General features: G+C 33.6%; 1 protein-coding gene across 1 annotated transcript; it reads left to right on the top strand.

The window, feature by feature from the left end:
* Positions 1-4: 4 nt before the first annotated feature.
* Positions 5-13,183, top strand: TMED5 (transmembrane p24 trafficking protein 5). The gene is made up of 4 exons (XM_033114340.1): positions 5-408; positions 5,311-5,408; positions 9,621-9,804; positions 12,490-13,183. Exons 1-4 carry the CDS (start codon positions 220-222, stop codon positions 12,706-12,708), a joined length of 690 nt encoding a protein of 229 aa, XP_032970231.1. The 5' UTR covers positions 5-219; the 3' UTR covers positions 12,709-13,183.
* Positions 13,184-25,847: the final 12,664 nt, after the last annotated feature.

The raw sequence follows: 25,847 nt of genomic DNA, 5'->3' as shown, positions 1-25,847 counted from the left end.
GAAAGGGACTACTGGCCCCGCCCTCAGTTCCTACCCTTTGAAGGCCCGCGCTTCCCACTCTGAGGGAGTGTTTGCCGCCGCCGCGGCCGCCACCTGGAGTTTCTTCAGGCTCCAGGTTTCACTGCCAACCACGAGGCGTCCAGGGAGGAAAAGCGGAGCCAAGGTGCCAATAACCCACACCTCCCACGCCTTTTCCAGCCCGAGATCGCCCTGGCAGGGATGGGCGACAAGATCTGGCTGCCCTTCTCGGTGCTCCTCCTGGCTGCTTTGCTCGCAGTGCTGCTGCCTAGGGTGGCCGGCTTCACGCACTCCTTAGACAGCGACTTCACGTTTACCCTTCCGGCTGGCCAGCGGGAGTGTTTCTACCAGCCCATGCCCCTGAAGGCCTCGCTGGAGATCGAGTACCAAGTAAGTGCGGAGGGTGAGCCAGCCTCCATCCTTTAGCCCAGCTCGCGCGTGTCGTCGACCCTCACTCGCTTAAAAACTTCCTGTGGCGGGCCGGGGTGGTGAGGCGAGGGCTGCCCGGGGAGCCGGCCAGCTCCGCGCAGGCGCACGAGGCTGGGCTCTCGGTGGGCCGGGTACCGAGAAGTTAGGCGAGACCTGGAATTAACTTTCCCTCTCCCCTTTCCTCCGGTCGGAAAGAGGCCAGTACTGGTGATGTCGGTGGTTTTTCTGTTTCATAATACTCCTGTCGCGTTGTTAGCCAGTACATGCTCCAGTTGAGAATTTCACAATACAGGACTGATACACGTTCTCCTTCATCATTGGACGAGATGATGACACTTGATTTATTCACCCCACATCTTCACTGTCATTGCTTCAGTTAAGGATTTTTGACTTGTGACCATGTAATTATGACTAAATCCGATTTTGGAATATTGTGAAAGGGACTGTTGATGTATTTAATGGTACATTATCAGTTATATATCTTATTTTTTAACCAAATAAGATCTAATTGTATGTTAAAACTTTGTAACCTTTCATTCATTGTAAGTATTCCTTACAACTCAAAGCATTGCAAGTATTTCTCCCATATCATTGTTTCTTTTTTAGTATCTGCATAATATTATATAGGGAGTAGCCTTAATTTATGTAGTAATTCTGGTAGAGGGTAATTTCTTAGAAGAAATTTTGTTAGTTCCACACAGCTAATTTCCACGTTTCTAGGTAGCACTGCAAAAAAAAAGATGCATTGGTGCGGTTCATCTTTTAAATGTTTGGTAAGTTACTTAATTTATAATCAGATGCTAATTTTTAAAGATGATGTAGAGAATTTTTTTCAGTAACAGGTAGTGTCACATATAGAGCAAAATAAAGTTATGTAGAATTTTCTTCCGAATGGACTTCAGATTTTTTATAGATTTATAACGTAAGCATAGAGAGTAAAGTATCTAAAGTCACATACTGAGCAAAACAGGCCATAACTCAACATTTTTTTGATTTCCAGTTCAGTTACTGAATGTGCCAGTAATTGCAGGTGGGGAGAAAATACAAACAAAAGAAAGAATTCCTGTTTTCAAGGATCTTAATATTTAAGGTACTGGCTCATAAACAGGAAATTTCAATAAAGTATAGTTAAGTGTTATTAGAGGAGTGCCACTTCTCTGACATTTCAGAAACGGATTCCTGGAGAAAATAAATTTGAATCTAGAAAGATGCTTAAGTGAGACAAACATGAAAGGAAGAGGGACATTTCAGGGAAAAGAATAAAAGAAATAGTTCTGAAAATGTGAGTGTTTTGGCAGTGGGCAGTATATAGTGCTGAGTTTTTATTAGACTTTAAACTAGAAAGTCAGGAGTAGGAGTAAAAGAGCAAGATTAGAGAGATCAGGAGGCTGGATCATGATCTTAGCCTTGTGCACCATGCTAAGTAGCTTTGCCCTTATTCTGTGCAAGGGCCATTGAAAATTTATACAGCATGGAAACATAGTCAAAAATGTTTTTCACGTAGATCACTAGGTACAGTGTGGAAGATGAGTTTAAGAAACTCAAAATTAGAGGCAAGGTAATCAGGGAAATACTCCAAGGAAGAAAACAATTCGTATTATTCAAAAATTCCTCAGTATTTAACCAGGTATTAGGGAGGGAATCTATTTTAACTACTGACCTCTTATTATTAAGAGCACCAGCTCTAGAGATAAAATGGCTGGGTGAAATCCTCTCACTTACTACCTGTGTGACTTTTGAACAAGTTACTTTCCAACTTTTCAATTAGGATAATAGTAATAATTACTTCATAGATTTGAAAAAATGAGTTAGTAAGTGTTCATAGATCATCCCTGACACATAGTAAATACAGAGGGTGCCAAAAAAAAAAAATGTGTACACATTTTAAGAAAGGAAAACTGTATTAAAATTGTAATACTCAATATGTAACGATAACAAAAGATGAATACAAGTCGTTGACTTCTGCAATTACAAGAGGTGCTCAAAGTGGTTACCATCAGTGTCCAGATACTTCTGATTACGGGGAACTACTGCTTGAGCAGCATTGACCGAAGTGTCCACCTGTGTACATTTTTTTGGCACCCGTGGTATACAATGACTGTTAGTTTTTTTACATTTACACTGCTTGTGTTACATACTTTGCTCTTTTAGTCACTCTTAAAGGGAATGTTCCCCCAAAGCATTCTCCCTACACAATTTGTTTCCACTGAGAAGTAAAATCGTTTAATATCTATAATCCTAGACAATGTTGGAGGGGTTTGTAGGACAGAGATCATCTTCAGCCCTTTGTTTGCATTTTCCTACTCCATGATTAATTTTCCATTAATTACAAGCTACTGGTTTTTGTCTTAGTTTATAAAATTTCAGGGAACCAACATTAGACATTGCCCTTGGGTTACTGTGACTTACTGAAAAATTGTAACTGTATCTTACTTTTCAGATTTAGGAGGACACTTTTAGGATAATTGACCAGCTCCACATTGTATTAAGTTCTTGACATTTTAAAATGTCAATACATATATCTTATGAATAAACTAGAGCATTCATTTAAAAATCTAAATCTTTATTGTGTGCTTAATTTGTATCAGCAATATGCTAGGTGCTATGATACAATGATAAGTGAAAATATAGTCTGTGCCCTCATACAATCTTGTATGGGGACAAACGTTAATCAAATTATTACACAAATAAATGTGAAATTATAATTCTAGTAAGTGCTATGAAGGTACATGCATACAGCTATGGGAGTATTCAATAGGATTTGATTTTATCTGGTAACTGAGAGAAGACATCCCAGAGTAAATGGAGTTCAGATGTATAGAAGAATCAGGCTTACTAGACATAAGTGTGTGAATGGAACAAAGTGATAGCTAAAAAGAACAGTATGTGCGAAGGTTTTGAGGAAGAAGACAGAAGACTACTTTTGAGGGACTGCCACACTATTACTACGACAGCTTACAGACGGGAAAATGGTACTCGCCCATCGTGTTCCATTGAAATCATTGGGAAGTATAGTTTCAAATTATGGTATTATTTTTTTAATAAGTAATTTATATTTTAAATATGTGCTTTATATATTTTTAAGTTAGCTTCTGTGTTCTTAAATACCGTTTTAAAAAATTTCATTAAGCCTGATAGCCACTACCAATAATATCTTTTAAACTTATTTTTACTGAAGTCTGCTTCATTTTGTTATAGCTCGTTTTCTGATTTAATGTATATCTTTTTTTTTTTTTTTTTTTTTTTTTTTTTGGAGGATAACCTTGAGTAATTCTTTTGGAATTTTTTGAGTCCTTGGATCTGAAAGTGGTTTTACTTTTTGCTCACCTCAGTAAATACTATAATTTTTTTATTTGGGAACATTGAAGACATGGCTCCATTGTGTTTTGTAGTACTCTACTACTTGTCATTGGACGTTTCTACTGTGTGGAAACACAGTAGGTTCTTTTTAAATTTGTTGAAAAACTCAAGTAGGATACTTGGATATTTTTTCATTTATCCTGCTTCATATCTGTTAGACACTTTCAGTTTAGTGAATTTTATCTTTTGAAGCAGGAATTTTTATTGTTATTTGATAATTTTCTTCCTTCGTTTCTCTTGGTTCTCCCCTTTTGAAATGCTTATTAGATGGATCATTTCAAATCTTTAGCTCTGTTCTTCATGAAGGGTCTTACCGTTTCCTTCATACTTTTCATCTATACTTTTTCACCTTGTTCTGAGAATTCCTTGGCTCCTTCTAGTTCTGATTTTTCATCTCCATCCGTGTTCATTCTGCTATCATGACATTGGTTGGCAGTGGACATTTGAGTTTTGAGATGTTGGTACCTAGATCTATCCTTTGCTCAGTGGAGTATCATCCAGAAATGCCTTCCTAGGTTTCCAGTGTTGTTACAGATTATTTGTATCATATGTTTTCTTCATTTTATTGGGATTTAAAGAAGAAAAAGAATTACGTATATTTAGCTAGTCATTTGCAACCAATTCTTTTGATCAGTAAGTAGAGCGAGCACAGGAGCAGATTATCTTTTTATATCATTCCATTAAAGGCACTAAGAAAAATAAAATGGGAGTGTCATATAAGAAAAAAAAAGAACCCTTGTAAGTAGATTGCTGAGTTTGTATTTTGGCCACGGCATTTATTTGCTGTATCATCTTGGGAAAATTACTTCTGTGCCCCAGTTTTCTTATATTTTACTAAAATGAGTGAACAATAATAGGACCTACCTTTTAGAGTTATTGTGAGGAAAAAATTAATCCACATAGAGTACTTAAAAGGCAATGTGTGGCATAAGCTGTAATTACATTTTGGGATAATAAAGGAATAGATTGTGTTCATTGGACAGTAAATAAATAGCCTACTTCGAATATACAGTTCATATCGGGGAATAAATAGTACATGAATACATTGAAGAAGCCAGTTGGAGTCAGATCATGGAGGTCTTGAGTTCTAGGCTCAGAAGTAGCTAATTATTATTCTGATTTTATTGAAGAGAAAACAAATGCAGAAAAGTTACATAGCATACCCTAAATTGCCTAAGTAAAAGGTTCACCATTTGAACTCCCTTCTGTGTTTCTTTTTACTCTGCAGGGCTTCTCAATGAAGGTACTGTTCTAGGAAGATTATTTCAGTAGCACCCATAAGGCCTAAATTTAAGTGATAGCCAAGATGAATTGGTAAGAAAGGGATCACTTCCAAAAATGAATGGAATTGAACTTTATCTTTCCGCTCCTTTCTAGCTCTAACATGAGTCCATTGACTTTCTTACCCCTCTGGATTTACAAAGAAAATCTTTTTACCATATGATCTATTTTTTTCCCCCAGAATTTTTAATATGTGTTTTTCTCTTCTGTACTTTTCTACAGGTTTTAGATGGAGCAGGATTAGATATTGATTTCCATCTTGCTTCTCCAGAAGGAAGAACCTTAGTTTTTGAACAAAGAAAATCAGATGGAGTTCATACGTAAGTAATCTCTTAGTTGATTCCTTGGTCTGAATAATACCAGTGGGCTATCTGCAGAGCAGGGAAATTTATTACATTTGATACTAAATATCAATATTAAATGATTCCATGGGAGAATTTTAAACAGTCTTCAGTAGTGTTCTATCTTAAAGTTTTTTCCATTAACCATTTTCTTTTTGTTTAGGCATTTGGCATTGATCCTGACTAAATTTTTTTCCCTTGTTCTGGTTAAATAGATGAGTATTCCCTAGGTATTGCATTCAATCTCTTGTAGTATTTTAAACCTGCCTTTCTGGCTAGCACAGGCTTCCCATTACTATAAGTAACTCCGTAATTCCCTGAAAATAAGACCTAGCCAGACCATCAGCTCTAATGTGTCTTTTGGAGCAAAAATTAATATATGGCCCAGTCTTATATAAGACCAAGCCTGTTATATTGTATTATATTTATTATATATATTATATTTATTATGTATATTATATTATACTATATTATATTAAAGATCCAGTCTTACATTAAAATAAGACCAGGTCTTAATTTTTGCTCCAAAAGACGCATTAGAGCTGGTGGTCCGGCTAGGTCTTATTTTCCAGGAAACACGGTGTAAGTTACTTTAACTATAAGTTACTGTTCCAAGTATGTATCCTAAAGTTTCTTGAGCTGCTGGCTATATCATCTTTGTCCATTCTTGTATTTCTTAAAACATTAAAGTACATCTCGGTGTAAAAAAAATTTTTTTTTTTTTTTTTTTTTAACTCAGACCTCACCCTTTTTAGACAGAGGACCTGAAAGTAAAAGCTCTTGCCATAGAAAACCATATGGAAAGAAAATACTTGTTGTAATGCTTTCAGTTTCAAGTTTGACAAAAGGCCATATATTCTCTTCTTACATCTCACTTCCCTTTTTTCATCTGTCACTGGTGGTTCCCTGGTCCATTCTATTGTTTTACCATAGTACTTTCTTTACTCAGTATTGTTACTGTGTTAAAATTAAACTGTAAGTTTATAGGAAGAATGAATACCGAGTGTCTAATATTTGTCATAAACTAGCCTTTGCTTTATATATGCTTCTAAATTAATCATTCCAACCCACTATGAGATAGATTCTTTGATCCCCTAATTCCCATTTTACAGACAAGGAATCTTTACAGACAAGGAGGCTCAGAGAAGTTAAATAAGTCTGCAGGGATACACATTTATTAAGAGGAGGAGGCAGGATGGACCAAAATTCTTACTTTCTACTATACGATGCTTAGAACATCCCTGGCACATAGCACTATGTAAGTACTAGCTATTACTATAATTATTGGTCTTTGTTAACCAAAGTACCTGGCACGTAATTCATAGTAAATACTAAATACATGTATGAATGAATGGTGAGGGGGGAGGGGATATCTCCACCATAATTTTTAAGATAGTCATTTCAAAGTGCTTTTTAAAATGGCATTTTACCTATACAGAGCTCAGAAAAAAATATCTGCATAAACTAGTAATAAATATAATAGAGACAAAGTGATTTAAAAAGTCAGTTTAGACTGACTATGGGATTAGCTATGCTTCTCTTTGATAGGTATCTGAGCAAGAACTAGAAATGTACTTCATCCTTAAATTTCAGAATAGAAAATGTATAGAATTTCTGTCAGTTTTTATTTCTCTCCAATTTTCTGCTTTCCTTTTGAGATAGATACTGATTTTTAGGGGGCAAAAGTATCTTACTACTTTAATGCATAAAATTACCTCCCATTATAACACTGGGAGACAAGAATGCGTTTTTATAAGAGTTCATATTTACTGAGATCTTTTGACGTGCCAGGTCACTGTTCTAAGCACTTTATATGTATTAATATATATTATTCACCACAATTCTATGAGGAAATTATCATTTTACCAATGAGGAAATTGAGGCATAAAGCTGTGAGGTACATTGATGAAAGTTATACAGCTAGTAGACAGCAAAGCCAGGATTTAAAACCCGGCAGTCTAACTCACTCTTAATCTTTACACCAAATTTACATATCTACTTTCTAAAAATTAGATTTCAATAAAAATTTTATCTTTAGCTACATTAACTTTTTAAAGGCAACTAAAATCTCAGTTACAGCATTAAAATCTTTAAAACAAATACTGTCCTTCCAGAAGTCGGGGAGGGTTAGTAAAAATTTCTCCAAACAGAGAGCCCTTTAAAGCTTACATAATTCCTATTTGTCTAGTACTGCCTGTAATGAAGAGTTATACATAAATTCATTTTTCTAAACAACTGAATTAATATTACCGTAACTTACTCCAGAACTTATACATTTTGGACTACTTATGCTAACTCTTTATTATACTTGACAGGAAAATTTAGTCTGTGCATTTTTATTTGTATATTTTGTATTATTTGTAGTAATAAAATTCCTTTCTACTAAAAGATTTAGAGATTAATATACGAATGACTGTAAAGTAGTAAACATCTTCTTTATACACATGCCGAAGCTCAGACATTTAAATCACTGCTTCTCAAACTTTTTTTCATTTTTACCCATCTCCATGCAACCTTTTAAGATATTTTTTCATAATCATCTCCCCGTGAAATTTTAATACCACAGATATACTAAATATGGTTTTATACTGTGTATGTATATATGTGTACATACACACACACACGTACATTATACCAGGGATGCCAAAAAAATTTATACACATGACTTGTGTTCATCTTTTGTTATGGGTATACATTGAGTATTACAATTTTAATACAGTTTTTTCCTTTCTTAAAATGTGTATCCATTTTCTTTTGGTACCCTCTGTATATAAAGAGTAGGTACAAAGCTTACCCTTTTTATCCAATGCTGGGTTAAGAATAGCTAAAATTGAGTTAGATAAAATTAAGACTAAACAAAATTAAAAGTTAAAGAGCTATTAACATTAAATTTAACTTTACATAATAGTCATGACATTTTGTTTCGTTTTTTTCCTTTTAAAATTGTTCCCCATGACTGAGGAGATTGCAAAGAATGCAGACAGGCTCTGAGCAGTATTGTAGAAAGATCAATTAACTTGAGAGTCAGAAAACCAAGCTTTGTCTATGCCTATAACAGGCTGTGAGATCATGGGCAAGTGTCTTCATCTATGTAACTCTACTTACCTTGGAAAAGTGAAGTATGCCTACTATCAAATAGGATGTAAATTTTGAAGGGGGTATACAAATACTGGATATTTTTATTTATCGTATATATGTTAAGAGTCAGTCACATTTCAAAGTAACTTCTATGTTTAAACAAAAATAATGAGTTGGAAATGGGGAGGGAAGAGATGGAGATTGGCTTAAAAGATGAGAATCACATGTTGTGTTCACAATGCTATAGAAAAATAATACAAACCACCTCAAAATTTTAGCAATCCAGCATACTGGAGATAAGAACATTTCAAAATCATTTAGACTAACCTTCCATGAATAATCACAACAAAAGGTAAAACAAAGTAAAACAGTGTTTTCTGTGGATAGCAGTAATAAATGTCATTATCCTGTGCAATATTTTCCTTGTTCAAGTTTCTTTCCACAAAAAAAATTATTAGAAAACCACTTTGATAAATTAAATCTGCCCAGGCCAATTATCTTGAATGTAAAGCCAATGTGAAACTAAGATCATAAGGTTAGTTTAAATGTGAATTGCATTTATTCAGTAAAGACAGTGCCACTGAGAGTAAAGCTCTGGTTTTTGGCCTCTAACCTCATCCCTAACCTTTGAACTGTATTACAAAGATGTACTTAATTGGTAGGAGGCCTGGAAAAAAAGTATTTAGGAAAATCCATTATTGCTTTTGAAAACAAAACAAAACTCAATTTACAGATTAAACTCAATGGAAGGGCAGGTTTGTAGTCATATTTGCATGAGTTGAACTCATGGTAAATTATTTTAATAACATGAATATTGAAGTTCATTGTGAGGTATCATGCATCTAGGTTTTTAATTCTATCCTTTTCCAAAAATTAGGTCATCATCTACCACAATTTACTGAGTACAGACTAAGCACACCTTTATTCCAAGTACCTGAATATTTATTTCCACTTTGTCTTTCCCAAGAAATTATAAATTTATCTTAAATACTAAGGAAGTCTACCAGTAAGCTGTGCAATTATTTTAAACCATTCCTTCTATCTGTAGTAGTTTTTCCTTTGATCCCAAATAGAAATACAGATAACTGAAGACATGTCCTTTTTTTAATACAGGGTAGAGACTGAAGTTGGTGATTACATGTTCTGCTTTGATAATACATTCAGCACCATTTCAGAGAAGGTTATTTTCTTTGAATTAATCCTGGATAACATGGGAGAACAGGAGCAAGAACAAGAGGACTGGAAGAAATATATTACTGGCACAGATATGTTGGATATGAAACTGGAAGACATCCTGGTCAGTATGGTATTTTAATAAAATAAAAATTATTAACATCCAGAGACCTTACTATGTGGTAAGCAGTGAGCTAAGAATTTTATCTGCATTATCTCATGTAATCCTTACTTAACGCTGAGGATTAGCTCTATCTTGCCAATGGGGAAATTGTGGCTTAGGGAGATCACATAACCAGAGGGAGGGAGAACTAAAATTTGAACACAGACTCTTAACTACAAAACTCCGTTAGAATATTCCCTAACAGAAGAATGTAATGATCTGTAGCATACTTGCACATAGAATTAAACTGAGTAATTTGTAAACACTTAAGATGTAAAGGCATTTTTCTCACAGCACAATTTTTATAACATGAAATTTGGTATTATTTGATTAATTTGGGAACACTGTTTGCATTACTCAGACCAGACCTAGCAGTTATCAGAAACTAGCACTACACTTGGGAGTAAAAATTTTTAGGATATGGCTTCTTTGCTTTAATTGCTTTATGCTTTGTCTCTCATAAACATGCATAATGAAACGTGCATGTATAAGAACGTATTTGCTAATAATAGTACTACCAATGATGGGGGCAAGGTTATAACTTTTCAATCGCAGCTAGATGTAATCAAATGATAGAATTTACTCAGTGTTATTTATAAATAACATATACTTCTATTGTAGAAATTCCTGCAGGAGAAACAACATGGTTATTGCTGTTTGAAACTTTATAACCTCTAATACTCTTCTTATAACATGAACTATTTTATAATATATTTTGACCATTTGCGGGTTTAATTTTTATTAAATTTATTGAGGTGACATTGGTTAGTAAAATTATATAAGGTTTCAAGTGCACATTTCTATATCATCTGTATATTGTTCACTACCCAGAGTCAGTTCTCCATTTGCAGTTTCTTAGGAAAGGAACTATCAAACAGCAGAAGACACTACATATATATGTATGTATGTATGTGTGTATGTATAGTTAGCTTAAAAATTTGGAATATTAAATGATATCACATGCGTAATTCCTTGGTGCCTGACCTCTCTGAACCTTGGTTTCTTAACCTGAAAAATGGGGATACTACCTCTAGAGTGGTGAAAATGAAATGTGATATAGCATGTGTATAAGTGTCCAGCACACAATGTTTTAATCTTACCTTTTCCACCGGTGTTACTGTGAATACAAACTGAAAGAATTGAGTTTTTACCATGACAGTTTTTTATCTCACCATGATTTCATATGTGCATTAAACTTAGTTGAATTTTAGAAATGGAAAATGACTTAGTTATTAGTCTAGCTCCAACCTCCCTCCCTTTCATTCCATTTTATAGATAACGAACTGCCTTAAAGTGAAAATGGAAATGATGGATCCATAGTTCCATCTTCCCACCCACTTTTAAAATCTCAATCATATGAATATATTCGTCATTTAAAATATAACAAGAACAAAATACTAGTTATAAATCTTAGTACTTCACTACATTCTCAAGAGATTGACTTTATACAGTTAAACAAAATGACCAGAAAATTCAGATTTAAATACAACTTAAAATACTTAAAATACAAATCCCTTTTTAAAAAAAATGAAATGTCTTTCAGGAACTTTTTTCACTTACTTTCCCCAAATTTTGTATCACAATAGCAAACTTGAATAAATAATTTTATGTTTAACTATCACTAGGATATTGAAGAGAACTATGCACGCTCTTTTTGAGGATCTGAATCCCATTTTTTTTTAAAGTATTTTCATTGCTTCATAAATATACCCATATGATGTTACATTTTGTAGTTTTGTAAGTTTAGCACAGCAGTCTGAAATTTTGATTACTTTTTTTTTTTGCTTAAATGAGGATTTTTAAGCTAGTGACACTCCAGGAAAATCTGTTTCTAGTATTTTTGATATAAATACTTTGACATCATTTCATTTCTCAACAAATTAAGTAAAATTAATACCTTACATTCATATAGTCTATAGTTTTCAAATTATTTCTGACCAAGTCCCTACTGTAAAATAGTTTTTTTGGAAGACATGCAACTTAGAATACATTTTGGTAAGTTTGTTTAATGAATGTGATCTTGGAACATGTTTGTATTTAAAAGAGGTTATACTTTTGGATGTATAGTATACACATCGAAAGCTGAGAATATTTTCTAACTTCACTACTACTTTGTGAGATAGAAACATTGGGTGTTTTACTAGATACTAAACTGGACCAAACTAACGCTCAAAGAAGAAAATATTAACACACAATGCATTAGATAAAGGTAAATACCTAAAAGCTGTTTGCCAATTAGGTTTTTTAAAATTTAATCATTTTCTTCTGGTTGCAAGGGCTAAGAAAGAGATAAAGTATGTAAAATTCCTGGCACTATTCCACTCAAACATATTTTTGTATTTTTTATTTTCAATTCACTGTAGCTGTGCTCCTTTGTTAAATCTCTTTGTTAAATCTCTATTTATAAACAATAATTTATATATATATATCTATATATATATATATATATGTATGTATATATGTATATATCCAAACTATTATATAACCTTACAGAAGATCTTTAGGTAATCTAAGTAGTATTTGTTCTTTAATTAAAGTTGTTTTGGATATAAAACTAATATGAATATCAGAGTACTGTAAAACACATTTTAAAATTAACTTAAAATTAGAATTCTTTTATAGTAAAATTATTTTCTTTGTCCCCAGGAATCTATCAACAGTATCAAGTCCAGACTAAGCAAAAGTGGTCATATCCAAAATCTGCTTAGAGCATTTGAAGCTCGTGATCGAAACATACAAGAAAGCAACTTTGATAGAGTCAATTTCTGGTCTCTGGTTAATTTAATGGTAATGGTAGTGGTGTCAGCCATTCAGGTTTATATGCTGAAGAGTCTATTTGAAGATAAGAGGAAAAGTAGAACTTAACACTCCAAATTAGTGTACTTACCATTGGAAAAAAAAAAAAAACCGGAAAAATGCAATAAACTATTACAGTCAAGAAATAGTCTTTTCCAAAATGTTTTCAGTTATTACTATAGTGTGAAATAAGTGTAATTTTAATGTGAAAGAAAAGTCTTCACTTTCTTCTGTGCAAGTAATCTTATTGCTCTAGTTGTACTGACGTGTATAACAAATATTTTGGAGAGTATAACTGAAAGAAGCCATATTAATAATGGCATTTTCCAAAGTTTAAAAAAATTTTGCAGATGTCATAGGTGATTGATAAATGAACTTTGGACCTAAATGCAACACTGAACAATGTTTTTAAAAGATTCTCTTTCTCTTACTCAGAAGTTTCTTTGTAAATGTGGCAATTACAAATTAATTGTAGACATTTTCAATATATCAAGTTATAAAACACCTGAGAATTACCTAATCATGGATTGAATGTATCTTTAGAAGACAAAGACTCAACTCTTCTGTTTTACACATACATCTCTCTTATAATATAAATCGAAGCATTGCTGTGAAAAGCAGATTTGTGAGACTTTTATAACCAAATATATTTCAATTTAAAATATCAGCAAAAAGTTATCAGTTTTATATACTTATCCTATACTCCCAAAAGCTGACATTTTGATAATTCTTAAAAATGCTGTTATGCTTATTAAAATTAGGACAAATTTTCTTTGATATGAAGAATACCTAAAGGTTGCTCAGTCTCTTTAAGTATATATTCTGTCTAATCCTTAACTAAGGTATAGGATTTTAAAATTAAATCTGAGGGAATTAAATTTTATTTTTCTATTATTTGTCATCATTTGTGACATGTTAATTTTAACATGTTTATTGACTTGGATAATGCATTATTACCAGCAGTTATAAAGGAAATATTGCTAGAAGGATCTGGGCCTAACAAATATCTCCTTTTCTGAGTTCTCAAAATCAGTAAAAAAAAGAACTAGTAAAATTAAGAAAAAAATTTAGGTAAGCTTGAGAATATCTGATCAATATCCAGATACATAAATAAACTAAGTATCTGGAATCTGATTGGCTCTTCATGACCCAATCCTAATACAAATCATGAACTAATTTCCAGTTAACTGGAAGAAGTATTACTTGGCTGAGTTTTATTTTTTACAACTGTTTTATTCTGTTTTGAATAATCTTTTATAAGTATTCAGGTACATTTCATGAAATATAAGCCCTACTGTAAGATTTAGCACTGGGTACCGTGTTTCCCCGAAAATAAGACCTAGCCGGACAAGCTGCGCTAATGCCTTTTGGGTGCTCCAAAAGACGCATTTAGTGCTGCTTGTCCGGCTAGGTCTTATTTTCAGGGAAACACGGTATACATATTTATTACAATTTTTATTATAACTTTCATAAAATGACTTATGATCATTTTATTGATTCAAGGAATGGAAACCCAGGTTTAAATACTCCATATGGGACTAATTCTATGTAAAATCTGTGCCATCCTAGCTTATTGCAGTCTGTGGAGTATTACTCAAATACTAGCAATTTAGCTACATCATGAATTAAATAGAATTTTTAGGTTATACCCGTTTGTAATATTGTTTATGACAAATGAGTTAGAAACAATCAACTTACAAATTTGAGTGTAGAACCCCTGTAGATTAGGACTGCTGGAATTCTCAAGCAATAATTGACATCCAGAGAGAATGGTTTTATTTATAATTTACACTCAGAGTGGTACTAAAAGATTTATTTCCCTCCTTATGCCTTTGAGAGAACAGAAACTTAGATTTCCTTACCTTACTATGAAGCTTTGTAAAAATGAGAGAAATGCAATATGTATATGATCAGTTACCTTCATTAGCCAAGAAAGTGCTTTAAATGTTCAGAAGCCCCTGTAACACATGCAAAACAAGGGGCCTCTGAGGGGCCCCTCCCTTTTCCCTCTTCTGTTAACCTCATAATGAGAAGCAAACTTATAGTACTATAACTAATAAAACAGTACAGATATCAACTACTGCAATTTTTCTATAAAGCTGTGATTAAGAATTCTACCTCTTGTGTAAGGCTAGTTACTATACTGTACTCTTGATTCCTTACCTAGCGATTTGTTACATCATCTTCTACATGATTTGTACCACTGATGTTAAACCAATTCAGTAACTTCTCACAATAGCCTTATTTGGAAAACAAAGAATTTAAGAATATTGAGGACAATTTTATTTTTATAGACGCGAAGTGAAAAGAGATGATTTAAAAAGCATGTTATCTTTATTAACGAAAATAATTTGTAAGCAAAGTCTAAATTCTTTAATATTTCTAAAGGTGTATTATCTGCCTCAAATGGTTTAATGTCAGTATTCAATTTCAAAATTAAAATTATGCTACAATTGATTAAGCTATCACTAATATTTGCTCTTCAGTTTTTAATTAAACTTTTAAAATACTACAATACATAAGTCCTAGCGTTTTGCTCTGATTTACATTTGTATCATTAATGATATGCTTTCATGTGAATGTCAAGGCATAGAGGGTAAATAATAAGTGGTTGAAATAGCATTGAAATAAATTACAAATTCTAATGTAATTTTGTTGTTTATCCTTCTTAAGCATCATTATGTCTTAAACTGACAAAAGACTGAGTATCTATAATTGTATGCCTCCCAAATGAAAATTCTTTATCTGAAATTTTTAAAGAAACTGAGCATGTAATGGTTATTCATCTGAAGTGTAATAATGCAGTGTTGCTCCAATTGCCTCAGTTGTGAACAGACAGCCACATTAAATGAGCAATGAATACTGCACTGAATATATATAATAAAAATTTTTAAGTCTAACTTACCTACCAGTCATTGTAAATGCTGTCTAATCCTTAACATCTTCATTGATTTTATCTTAGCAAGTGTGCTCTCCCTTCTCTTTGAAAACCCAGTTCTCCGCACTTCTTATTGTATATTGTTCTCCGCTGCATTGGAGTCCTGTGTATATGTGTACTTACTCATCTGTTGCCAAACATGCATTGTAACTAAAAGGTGCTCATAATAGAGACAAAGACCATCAGTTCTGAAAGTCTGGGAGCTTGTTCCACTCCTCTACACCTCCCCGGAAATTGATTGTTTAGTTCTGGAATATGACTTTAGAATTGTAAATTAACCAACACAATTTGGGATCCTGGTGTCCATCACCCTTGGACCATTCGTTAACTGGGTGACCCTGGGAAATAAAAACTCCCATTGAGCCTATTCATTTGTAGAAATATTTTAAGGAACATCTTAAAACTTAATTAAAATGGTATATTTTAAAGTCCAGTACTTGCAGGAGGTTGGTGTATTATTGGTCATTTCCTTCATACCATCTCAACAAGCCACTCTTCCTCAGTTCTACACGCTGGGGGAATTCCTAAGGCACCTTTCTGCTTCTACACTCCCACCACATTCAGGTATCTGGGCTTCTGGAAGGCTTGTTTCATTAGAAACTGGAATCACTATACTTAATATTTGTACATCTGGGGGAAGGGCACAGAATAAAGAATCCAGACCTAAGATGATAGATGAGAGAAGGCACCCTAAGATGATAGACTCTGGATCCCTGAATCTGAAAGAGAAAGGCAGGAAAATGCAGGGCAGGGAAAACATTTGGAGGTCTTCAATGACTATGAGTCAACCGCAAAATGAACAATGAGAAACAGTTATCCAACAGTGAAATGAACTCCCTTATGCATAAGACTACTCACCCATCCTGGTAGTTTTCAAGTGGCAATAATGATCAGATGTTATAAAAAAGGGATTATTTCTACATCTATTATCAAGTGGGAGGATGGACTAATAAACCTATCCTTTCTACTCATTTCAATTTTAAAAGGACTAGTAATGCCATTTGTAGGAGAAAACTAAAAAGGCCAGAGCTTCAAGAGACACATTTTACAGTTCTATTTTGCTGGATTCTTGCTTGATATTCAAAAACAAATTGGACATTAAAAACAATACCATTTACAATCACTCCAAAGAAAATGGCATACTTAGGTATAAATCTAACAAAACATGTAAAGGACCATATACTGAAAATGATTAAATGCTGGTCAAAGACATTCTAAATGGAGAAACATACCATGTTCATGGATTGAGAGTTTCAACATAGTTAAAAGGTCAATTCTTCCTAAATTAATCTATAAATTAAACATAATTCCTCACAAAATCCAGCAAGGTTTGTTTTTGTAGAGAGAGACAAGCTTATTCCAAAACTTTTATATAGAAAGGCAAAGAACTAAGAATAGCTAAGACATTTGAAAAAGAAACAAGTCTACCGAAGTTATAATCAACACTGTGGTTATTGGTGGAGGGATAGACACATTTGTGGAACAGCGTAGAAATACACCAAAACAAATCTGACTTTTTGACAAAGGTGTGAAAAACAATTCAATAGGGAAAAGGCAGCCTTTTAAACAAACAAGCTAGAAAGACTGGAACAAACATGAATTTAAATGTAAAAAAACTAAAGCTTTCCAAAAAAAAATGTGAGGAAATCTTGAGGACCTAGGGCTAGAGAATTTTCACACTTGATACCAAATGCATGACCCATAAAAGTAAAGACTGATAAACTGGAGCTCATCAAAAGTAAAAATTTTTGCTCTACAAAAGACCATTAAGAGGATGAAAAAACATATGCAAACCACATACCCAAAAAAGGATTAGAATATATAAAGAATTCTCAAAGCTTAACAGTAAAAGTAAAATTCAATTAGAAAGTAGACAAACAGTATGAACAGACATTTCACTGAAGATACATGGATGGCAAATAAGCACGTGAAAAGACGTTCAACATCATTAGCCATTAGGGATATTCAATGAAACGATGTTCAACATCATTAGCCATTAGGGAAATTCAGTTAAAACCACAATGAGATACCACTACACATCTACCAGAATGGCTAAAATAAAAAAACAGTTACAACACCAAATGCTGGCAAGGATGCAAGAGAAATCGGGTCACTCATACACTGCTAATGGGATATAAACTGGTAGTCACTCTGGAAAATGTTTTGGCAGTTTCTTAAAAAACTAAACATGCACTTACCGTGCAATCCAACATTTATATTCTTTGCCACTTATCCCTCAGAAATGAAAACATACTTCAAATAAAACATGTACCCAAGCAAAGCAGCTTCATTTGTAATAGCCCAAAACTGGAAACAACCCAAATGTCCTTCAGATAGTGAATGGTTAAACTTCGGTAAGTCTGGAATATTATGCAGCAATAAAAAGGAACAAACTATTGATACATGCAACAAGGGAATTATGGTTAGCAGGGGGAAAACCAACCTTAAAAGGTTACATTGTATGATTCCTTTTATATAACATTCTTGAAATAACAGAATTGTAGATTGAAGATTAGTGGTAGCCAGGTGTCAGGAATGGAGGAAAGAAAGGGAATGTGGTATACAGGCAGTCTTGTGGGAGAACAATTCTGTCTTAATTGTAGTGGTTACATAAAATCTACATGTGATAAAATTACATAGAACTATGTGCACACACACAAATGAGTGATTGTAAAACAGGTGAAACAGGAATAAATTGGGTGGTACCAACGTCAATTTTCTGGGCTTGATATTGTACTTTGAGTATATGAAAGATGTTACCTCTGGGGAAAACTGTGAAGAGCACACAACTCTGTACACAAACTACATTTTTTGTGACTTCTTTTTTGAGTCCATAATTATTTTAAAATAAAAATTTAAAACAAATTTTAAAAATTTTATACCTGAAAGACATTAGCATGTTGGTATATACCTATTTTTGAATGAGCCCATGGATAACAATTTATTCTACCTTCATATTAAATAAAACCTAAATATTCTCAGTGAAAAAGTGATTGTCATTGTAGTTATTGTTTCAATTAAGAATTTAGTTATTAGTAGAAAGGTGGAAACAGGGAGCTTAAGGGATTGAGCCGCATCATTTCTGTATGAAACATGGAAGAAAAATCAAGTCAATCTTTCCTTTTTAAAGCAATTCCATATTCTAAACTGTTGTCTAAAGGGTTATACTGTGATGAAGTGATTATTAGAACACTGCCATGGGAAGACCAAACCTAATTCCCAAATGTTACAGAATCATCGTCTGTCAATCTCAACAGGAGGTATCCTTGACTTTTTCAAATGCTGACTTTTTAGTGGACATGGCATATAGGTATAATGAAAATTTTGAACGTAGGATGATTGATTGATTCCTTCACCCATGAAGGTAATAAAGTCTTTTTGCTATATAGAATCTTCGAATTAAGGTATATATAGCACATGCAACTGAGAAGCAATTTATTAAGTGTAATACAAACTACTACACTTAATAATTCTTAAATGCCACAGGGACATAAATTTTTTAAAAATGCACTGGCAACTACTACTTCACTATTCCTTGGACGAACAGCAAAGAAGAAAAGAATGAACAAAGATCAGTTTGTTTAGACAGGGGAACAGGGAATGGCTATAAAACATTATGCAGATGACCCACATATCATCAAAGGAAAGTATTTCCTTTTTGGCAACCAAGGGAAGATCAGGATGCAATACTTTTATATCCCCATAGCATTTATACGAGTTACACTCATCACAATAATCCCAAGACAAGCTTTAACATTTTAGAATGAGAAAAATTGGAGCAAGATTTTGGAGAACACAAAAGCAAAGAATTTGCCGTTGAAGAGTTGACAGTATAACTTAGGAGAGACCGAGTATTCAGGAATAATCAACTACTCACATTTCCAAGTCAGCTTTGTTATTTATTGCTACAGGAAGTGTGGCAAGATCCCTCAAACCTAGGTGGTGTCCCTCTTCTGTGTTCCCTCTGCACTTGGCTTTCAAAGCACTCATCACACTGTATCATTATTAACATATGGAGACCTTCTACTAATCTCTGAAGGCAGAGAACATGTCTATTCTACCCACCGCACCCCGTGGTTAAGACACAGTATTTGTTGGGGCAAACACGAGGCACACTTTATTACTAATTAAAAAGTGAAGTTTCAAAACAACATGAATGATCCTTTTTTGGTAAAAACAAAAAACTAGACAAAGTCTAGACGGTTAAAGCTTATATACCATTTACTCTGGATTGTAGAATTGGATTTTCAGAATATTTTAGTTTTTGTGTTGTCTGAATTTTTCACTGAGAAATATTTTTATATCATAGTTATAAAATAAAGCTTTTCCATTTAAGAGGGAAAAACCCAAGAGTTGATAAGAAAACTTCCTCCCGTTTTTCTCATCTACTTCTTCCATCCTTTCCCATCATAACCCCTTTCTTCTAAACCACATCTTCATTTCTCTTGGAAATGCTTCACTAATTCTTTTTGTTGCAAACTAAAATACAATCTAAGATTAAGCAGAAAAGCAACACTTTAGAAACAAATTAGCACTATTTCCTCCAAGTCAGGTTTAGTGAGGAAAAGGAGTATTTTTCATGAGATGGGATTAATTTCTATTACAAGAAAATGCAAAATTGGATTCTATTGCAGCTTCCTTGTGAAGGGGATGTTGATTGTAGTAGTTTTCAAGAGTCCACTATGACTGGGCTACAGCAAATGCTTGTCATTTTCTAAACTTAAATTTATATTTCTCAAAACCAAAGACAAAGCAAATAGTGTAATTTTAAAAAGTTCAATTTCAGTAACTACTTGAAATATTTTAATGCTGCTTTCCAGTGTTAGCCAAGAAAACTTATTGACATTTTTACTCACCACTCTGAATATCTAGTTTTTAAGTATTATTGTTAATTTTTCTTCCCAGGACAGTCTTTCCCTCATTCATTTTAAAACCCAAATTATTTGTACATTATTAGTTTTTTTCAATTATTTTTTACAAAATATTTTCAATTTTGATTTTTATTACAACCTGTTTTTTATGTAATACTTTGAAATACAGTGTGGACTTTTGAACCCACAACAGTGTATCTACCTAGAAAGCCCCACGAAGTAGTCTCTTGAAAACATTTACTAGTGTTTTTGCTTCAGAATAAGCTTTAAACATACAAACACAATGATTTCTCACTATAAACATACTCATAGGTACTTATGCTTCAACAAAACAGTTTTGGGGTTCAGCTAAATATTTTAACTCTGCTCTAAATTAGTTATTATTCTGAAAGTATGGTAGCAGGTAAGACAGAAACACACCGTTTTACTGAAAATTTTATACATTCCTGCCATAGTACCATGAAGAACTTGAGTCTAGGTGTTTGCTCAAAAAATGGTGAGCAAATTTTTAATAATAAGAGCATAAGGTTCTGGGAAACGCCTGACTAAAGCAGAAACTATTAACTAGTGTCGTTCCATAATCCCGTCCTATTTCACGTACTTCTTCCATCGCTTCCAAGCACCTTTTATTCTAACCAAGCCCACCCTCCTTGCTGGTTTCTGAACAGGTCTCCTCGTTTCCTCTGATCACATCACAAGCCTCCCAAGTCCTCAAAACTTAAAAGACCCCTTACCTAGTCAGTCATCAAGTACTGGCAGCTGATTTCCCAAAATCTCTTATTATACATATTCTTAAAATTCCTACTGCTGCTACTACCTCAGATTTACCTAGATTTAGATTAGCCCTAGCTGGCTTTGCACCTCACATCTTTCCCTCTAAGTCACACTACATACCAGTGCCAAATTAATCTTAAAAACACACCTTAGCATAGCAGTTCCATCAGAATCCAGATCCTTCAGCCTCACCCATGCCACACACTACCCGAACTCGAATAGCCTTTTCTGTGGGGACTTAGTAAATTTGCCTCCTTCCTGCACTCTGGAATGCCTCAGTGTGCTGCCTCCCTCTCTACTGGTCCATATCATTCATGCCCCATTTTAAATTCTTTCATGATGCCTTCCCTAATAATTCCTTTTTCCCAAATGTCCTCTACAGCCAGGCCCCAGGCAAAAGTAATCTCTTCCTTCTCTTAAATCTTGCCACTCTGACCCCTTTTAATAGTAGCTAACCATATACATTCTTCTCTTCCCAGCAAAGAGAACACTAAGTGAAGGAGGTAACTATCGATTCTTCTCTTCCCAGCAAAGAGAACACTAAGTGAAGGAGGTAACTATCTATTTCACATTGTATGTTTCACAGTGAGATGTTGATTCTCAACTCCAGGCCGATTCTTATCTCGCACCCTCATTGTGAACTAAGATTTTCTCTCCCGTAGCTTTTTTTTTTTTTTTAAGTGTGTTTTTCCAGGACCCACCAGCTCCCAGTAAAGTAACTGTTTCAATCTAGTTGTGGAGGGCGCAGCTCACAGTGGCCATGTGGGGATCAAACCAGCAACCTTGTTAAGAGTAACACTCTAACTGAGCCATCAGCCCTACCCCTCCTTAGCTGCTATTTTAAACCAATCTATCCTTCAAAGTAACCTAACAAATACTACAGTCCAAATTAATCTCATTTCTGCAGGGATATAGCACATATTTGGATACCTTTAATCATATACTGTTTTCAAATATTGCTTAATGCTCATGTCCTAGCTCCCCAAGACTGTACCATTCTCTAAACTATACTCCTTGAGCTCCCCCTACCCTCCACCAAAAGTACTCCATCTCTTTGAATTTATGCTGTTTTCTTATCCCATCCTACTTTTACCAGTCAAAATCCTATTTCAAAGCCAATGTCAAATAAGACTCCCTTCAATGTCCTTCCCTAATAATGCCTCTCTTAGGTTTATTGTACATTCCTATGGAAACTGTACCAATATTCCATAGTACTTACCATATTTCAACTCAAATTTAGTTGTATTTATGTTCGTGTCCTCTATAATTTAAGAATTCAGAGCAGGGCTCCTAATATTTCATTTCTTTACAGCAACTCACAGGTTGAGTTGCTGCATTAGAATAAATAACAAAATGGTTTGAAAAACCATTTTCAGGAACTGAAGCATACAAAAAAAAATCCTGTAACAATACTAAAGTGGATTGAATTGTGTCCCCCACAAAAAGATATGTCCAAGTCCTAACCCAAGTACCTGTGAAATGTGACCTTATCTGGAAATAGGGTCAGATGTATTTAAATTAATGATTTTGAGATGAGATTATCCTGGATTTAGGGAGGGTCCTTAATCCAATGACTGGTATCCTTATAAGAGAAAGGAGAGGGAGATCTGACTTAGAGAAAAACTGTGTGAATCCAAGGCAGAAAATGGAGTAATGCTAGTCTACAGCCAAGGAATGCCAAGATTGGCTGGCTGCTACCAGAAGCTAGAGAGGAGGAATGGAATGGATTCTGAGCCTCCACTAGTAAGCAACCTTGCCACCCACCTGCTTCATTGCAGACTTCTAGTCTCTAGAACTGAGATAAACTGCTGTTATTTTATGCCATTAACTTTGTGGTAATTTGTTATGGTAGTCCCAGGCAACTGACACCTTAATAGTATACCTTTTTCAACACTCAGAAAAATAAACTTTTTATCTTCAAAAATTAGAGTAATACTGAGGTTCTTAAGAAATGAATAGGTATTTCTTAAACTAAAACCATATTTTACCTGAATATATATGAAGTGGATTTTGTTTATAAATACTGGTGGCTTATACTGAGTTCGGTGCAACCTCTCAATATGAAATGTCTTATGTTAAAAGTTTTAAAACACATAAAACCAAAGTTATATATAATTTTTAAAATTCATGCTACTTCTACAGAGTATAATCATGGTGAATAGATGTTCTATTGTATGATGCTATTTTCACTACGATATAATTCTTAATGTTAATGGTGAAGGTTCATATTATCAAGATAATTTGATATTAGGTATGGGCCAATATTTTGTTTATTCTCTATAAAAAATTTAATCCAGTGCTTTCCTTTAACTCTTACACCATGCCATGTTTCTATGTTATCCAACTTTTGCTTTAAGTTAGAGTATGCTTAAGGAAAACAAAAATAATTTCAATGAGCCTAAACCAATAATAAAGTCCTCCAATTCCAAATATAATATAACTGACTGCGTATTTTGTTAATTTTGCTTATCTATGACACTGGCATCTTCATTTAGCAAATAAAATTTGACTGTAATATGGCTGACAACATACATGTTTTCTCTAGAAAAGGCCCCAAAATAAACGTAAATTATATTTTCAAGCATAAAAGTCTTTGTATTAAGTACTAATAAAAACTTACTTTTAAAATATTTTCAAATTTTTAAATTATTTCAAAAATTACTAAAAAAAAAAAATCAAGAATTTGACCTTACTGAGACATTTTAAATTATATTAGGTTGGTGCAAAAGTAATTGCAGTTTTTGCAATTATTAACTTTTTAACTGCAATTACTTTTACACCAACCTAATGCCTTCCCCATAAAGGAAATAACCAGCACTTAATTTAATTTTACACATTTCCCTGACTTAGTTAGCCATGATCAAACATTATTACATAAATCTGATAACTATTTTCTTATCAGTTATGATCCTCTGAAGCTTGACATTTTAAACTTAACTGTAATCGGACAATTTCAGCACTTAAAGTTCTAAAAAAATAACTAATATTAATTCTTATATTCACTTAACCTATAAGGTCATTTATAGTTACATTTAACTGTCAAGTTTTTGTATTGAATTACTGCTGTGATTGACATACCATCTCCTCTGTATTCCTTCAGGCTACTTTTATGACTATTAAATATGTGCATGTAATAAAACCATGTCAATTTGCTATTTCTAAAATGATATTATTCTTATATGACAAGTTCATACTAGATCTTTCCTATAATGCACAGATGGCATGAGCAAACTCTAACAACTTGTTGGAGAGAAAAAGCCTACCGGCTCATCTAAGACTTATGGAAAGCAGTTTTGGTTCCTGTATGTCTTCATCCCCAAATCTCTTCTAGAATCCAAGAGCATATCTGTAACAGATCCACTGATTTTTTTGTTTGTTTGTTTGTTTTTTACTGTGTTGTAATTTTGCTTTTGTCTTATTCCAGTTACTAGGTCACAGAAAACCATGGACATGGTGCTTAGTTTTCCAAGCATTTTTGCTACTTTAAGGTAATCTAAAGATTAATTAGAGTCACAAAATGACCTATTCTAGCCTACATTACAGTCTTATCGCACTTATCCAGCTGTCAGGTTTCTAAAAATCCCAACCACCTTATAATCATAAAAGAAGAAGAAAAATAAAAATGAAAGGAAAGAAAAAAGAAAAACTTTTTTGAGTATGAATATGAAAAAGCCATTTACTTTTTCTCAGAAGTAAATCACTCTCAAACCCTCACTCGAGTCTAAAAACATCCAACTGTGGGTAAAATAAGGCTTAAAATTTTATTTTTACATGGTTATCTATTTGTTCCAGTAAACCCTGCTTAAATTCTTTCCAGTCTACAGCAAATTAATAATGTTTAGAAACGAGGTAGGAGAGAAGGGAAAGGGAGAAAGATGCTCAATGCATTGTGAATAAACATGGATTATTAACGAGACTGCTACAGAAGATATGTAAAAATAGACCCAAAGAAACACTAATTACAATCCTTTACTAAGTATATATTATTAATACTGATGTTGCTATTAACATAAAATCACCACTTAGCTTAAGTTATTAAGAGTAAGAACAAGATTCCCCTAACCACATCTATATCCCTGAGAATACCATGTTACAACAATATACAATAAATGAACGTTTACAATCTCTCAGTAATTAGGAAAAGGTTAACATGCTAGGAATATTGTTTTTAAAAACGTGAAGTACTTAACACATTCCAGAAAATCTTCAACAAAGTGGCATTTTAACCGTTTCTGGTCTTTAATGGTGTATAAAGAGGTATCAAGAATGGGTTTCTAATGACATAATCCTTCACTGGAGAATTTATATCCAGAGGTAAAAATAACACAGAAAGTCTAAGATATAACGTTATGCAAACTTATAATACAAAGAAAATAAACAATAACAATCAATGGAACTGTTATAGGTATGTTCTTGAATTCTGGGAGAGATTTGGTGGTAAGAGGGATACAGGAATCAAAACTGTGCCTTCGTGTCTTAGATGAACCAAGAGGCTTTCCCTATCAAAACTCTCATCAACAAGCTTCATTTCCTGAAACTTTCATGTCTCCTCAAGGAAAAGTATAACTTCAGGGATACCTAAGCAAGTTTTACATTATTTCAAAGGGGCTCGAAATGCTCACAAA

Source organism: Rhinolophus ferrumequinum, chromosome 9 (genome assembly GCF_004115265.2).
Source record: "Rhinolophus ferrumequinum isolate MPI-CBG mRhiFer1 chromosome 9, mRhiFer1_v1.p, whole genome shotgun sequence".
Classification (NCBI taxonomy): domain Eukaryota; kingdom Metazoa; phylum Chordata; class Mammalia; order Chiroptera; family Rhinolophidae; genus Rhinolophus; species Rhinolophus ferrumequinum.
This window is presented reverse-complemented; position numbering and strand designations above follow the sequence as displayed.

Bases quoted from the DNA above. Each gene is read 5' to 3' on its own strand.
- TMED5 (XM_033114340.1), top strand. From the start codon at position 220: ATGGGCGACAAGATCTGGCTGCCCTTCTCGGTGCTCCTCCTGGCTGCT. The intron at 5,409-9,620 runs GTAAGTAATCTC...TTTTTAATACAG, and splicing joins AAATCAGATGGAGTTCATAC to GGTAGAGACTGAAGTTGGTG. The intron at 9,805-12,489 runs GTCAGTATGGTA...CTTTGTCCCCAG, and splicing joins TGAAACTGGAAGACATCCTG to GAATCTATCAACAGTATCAA.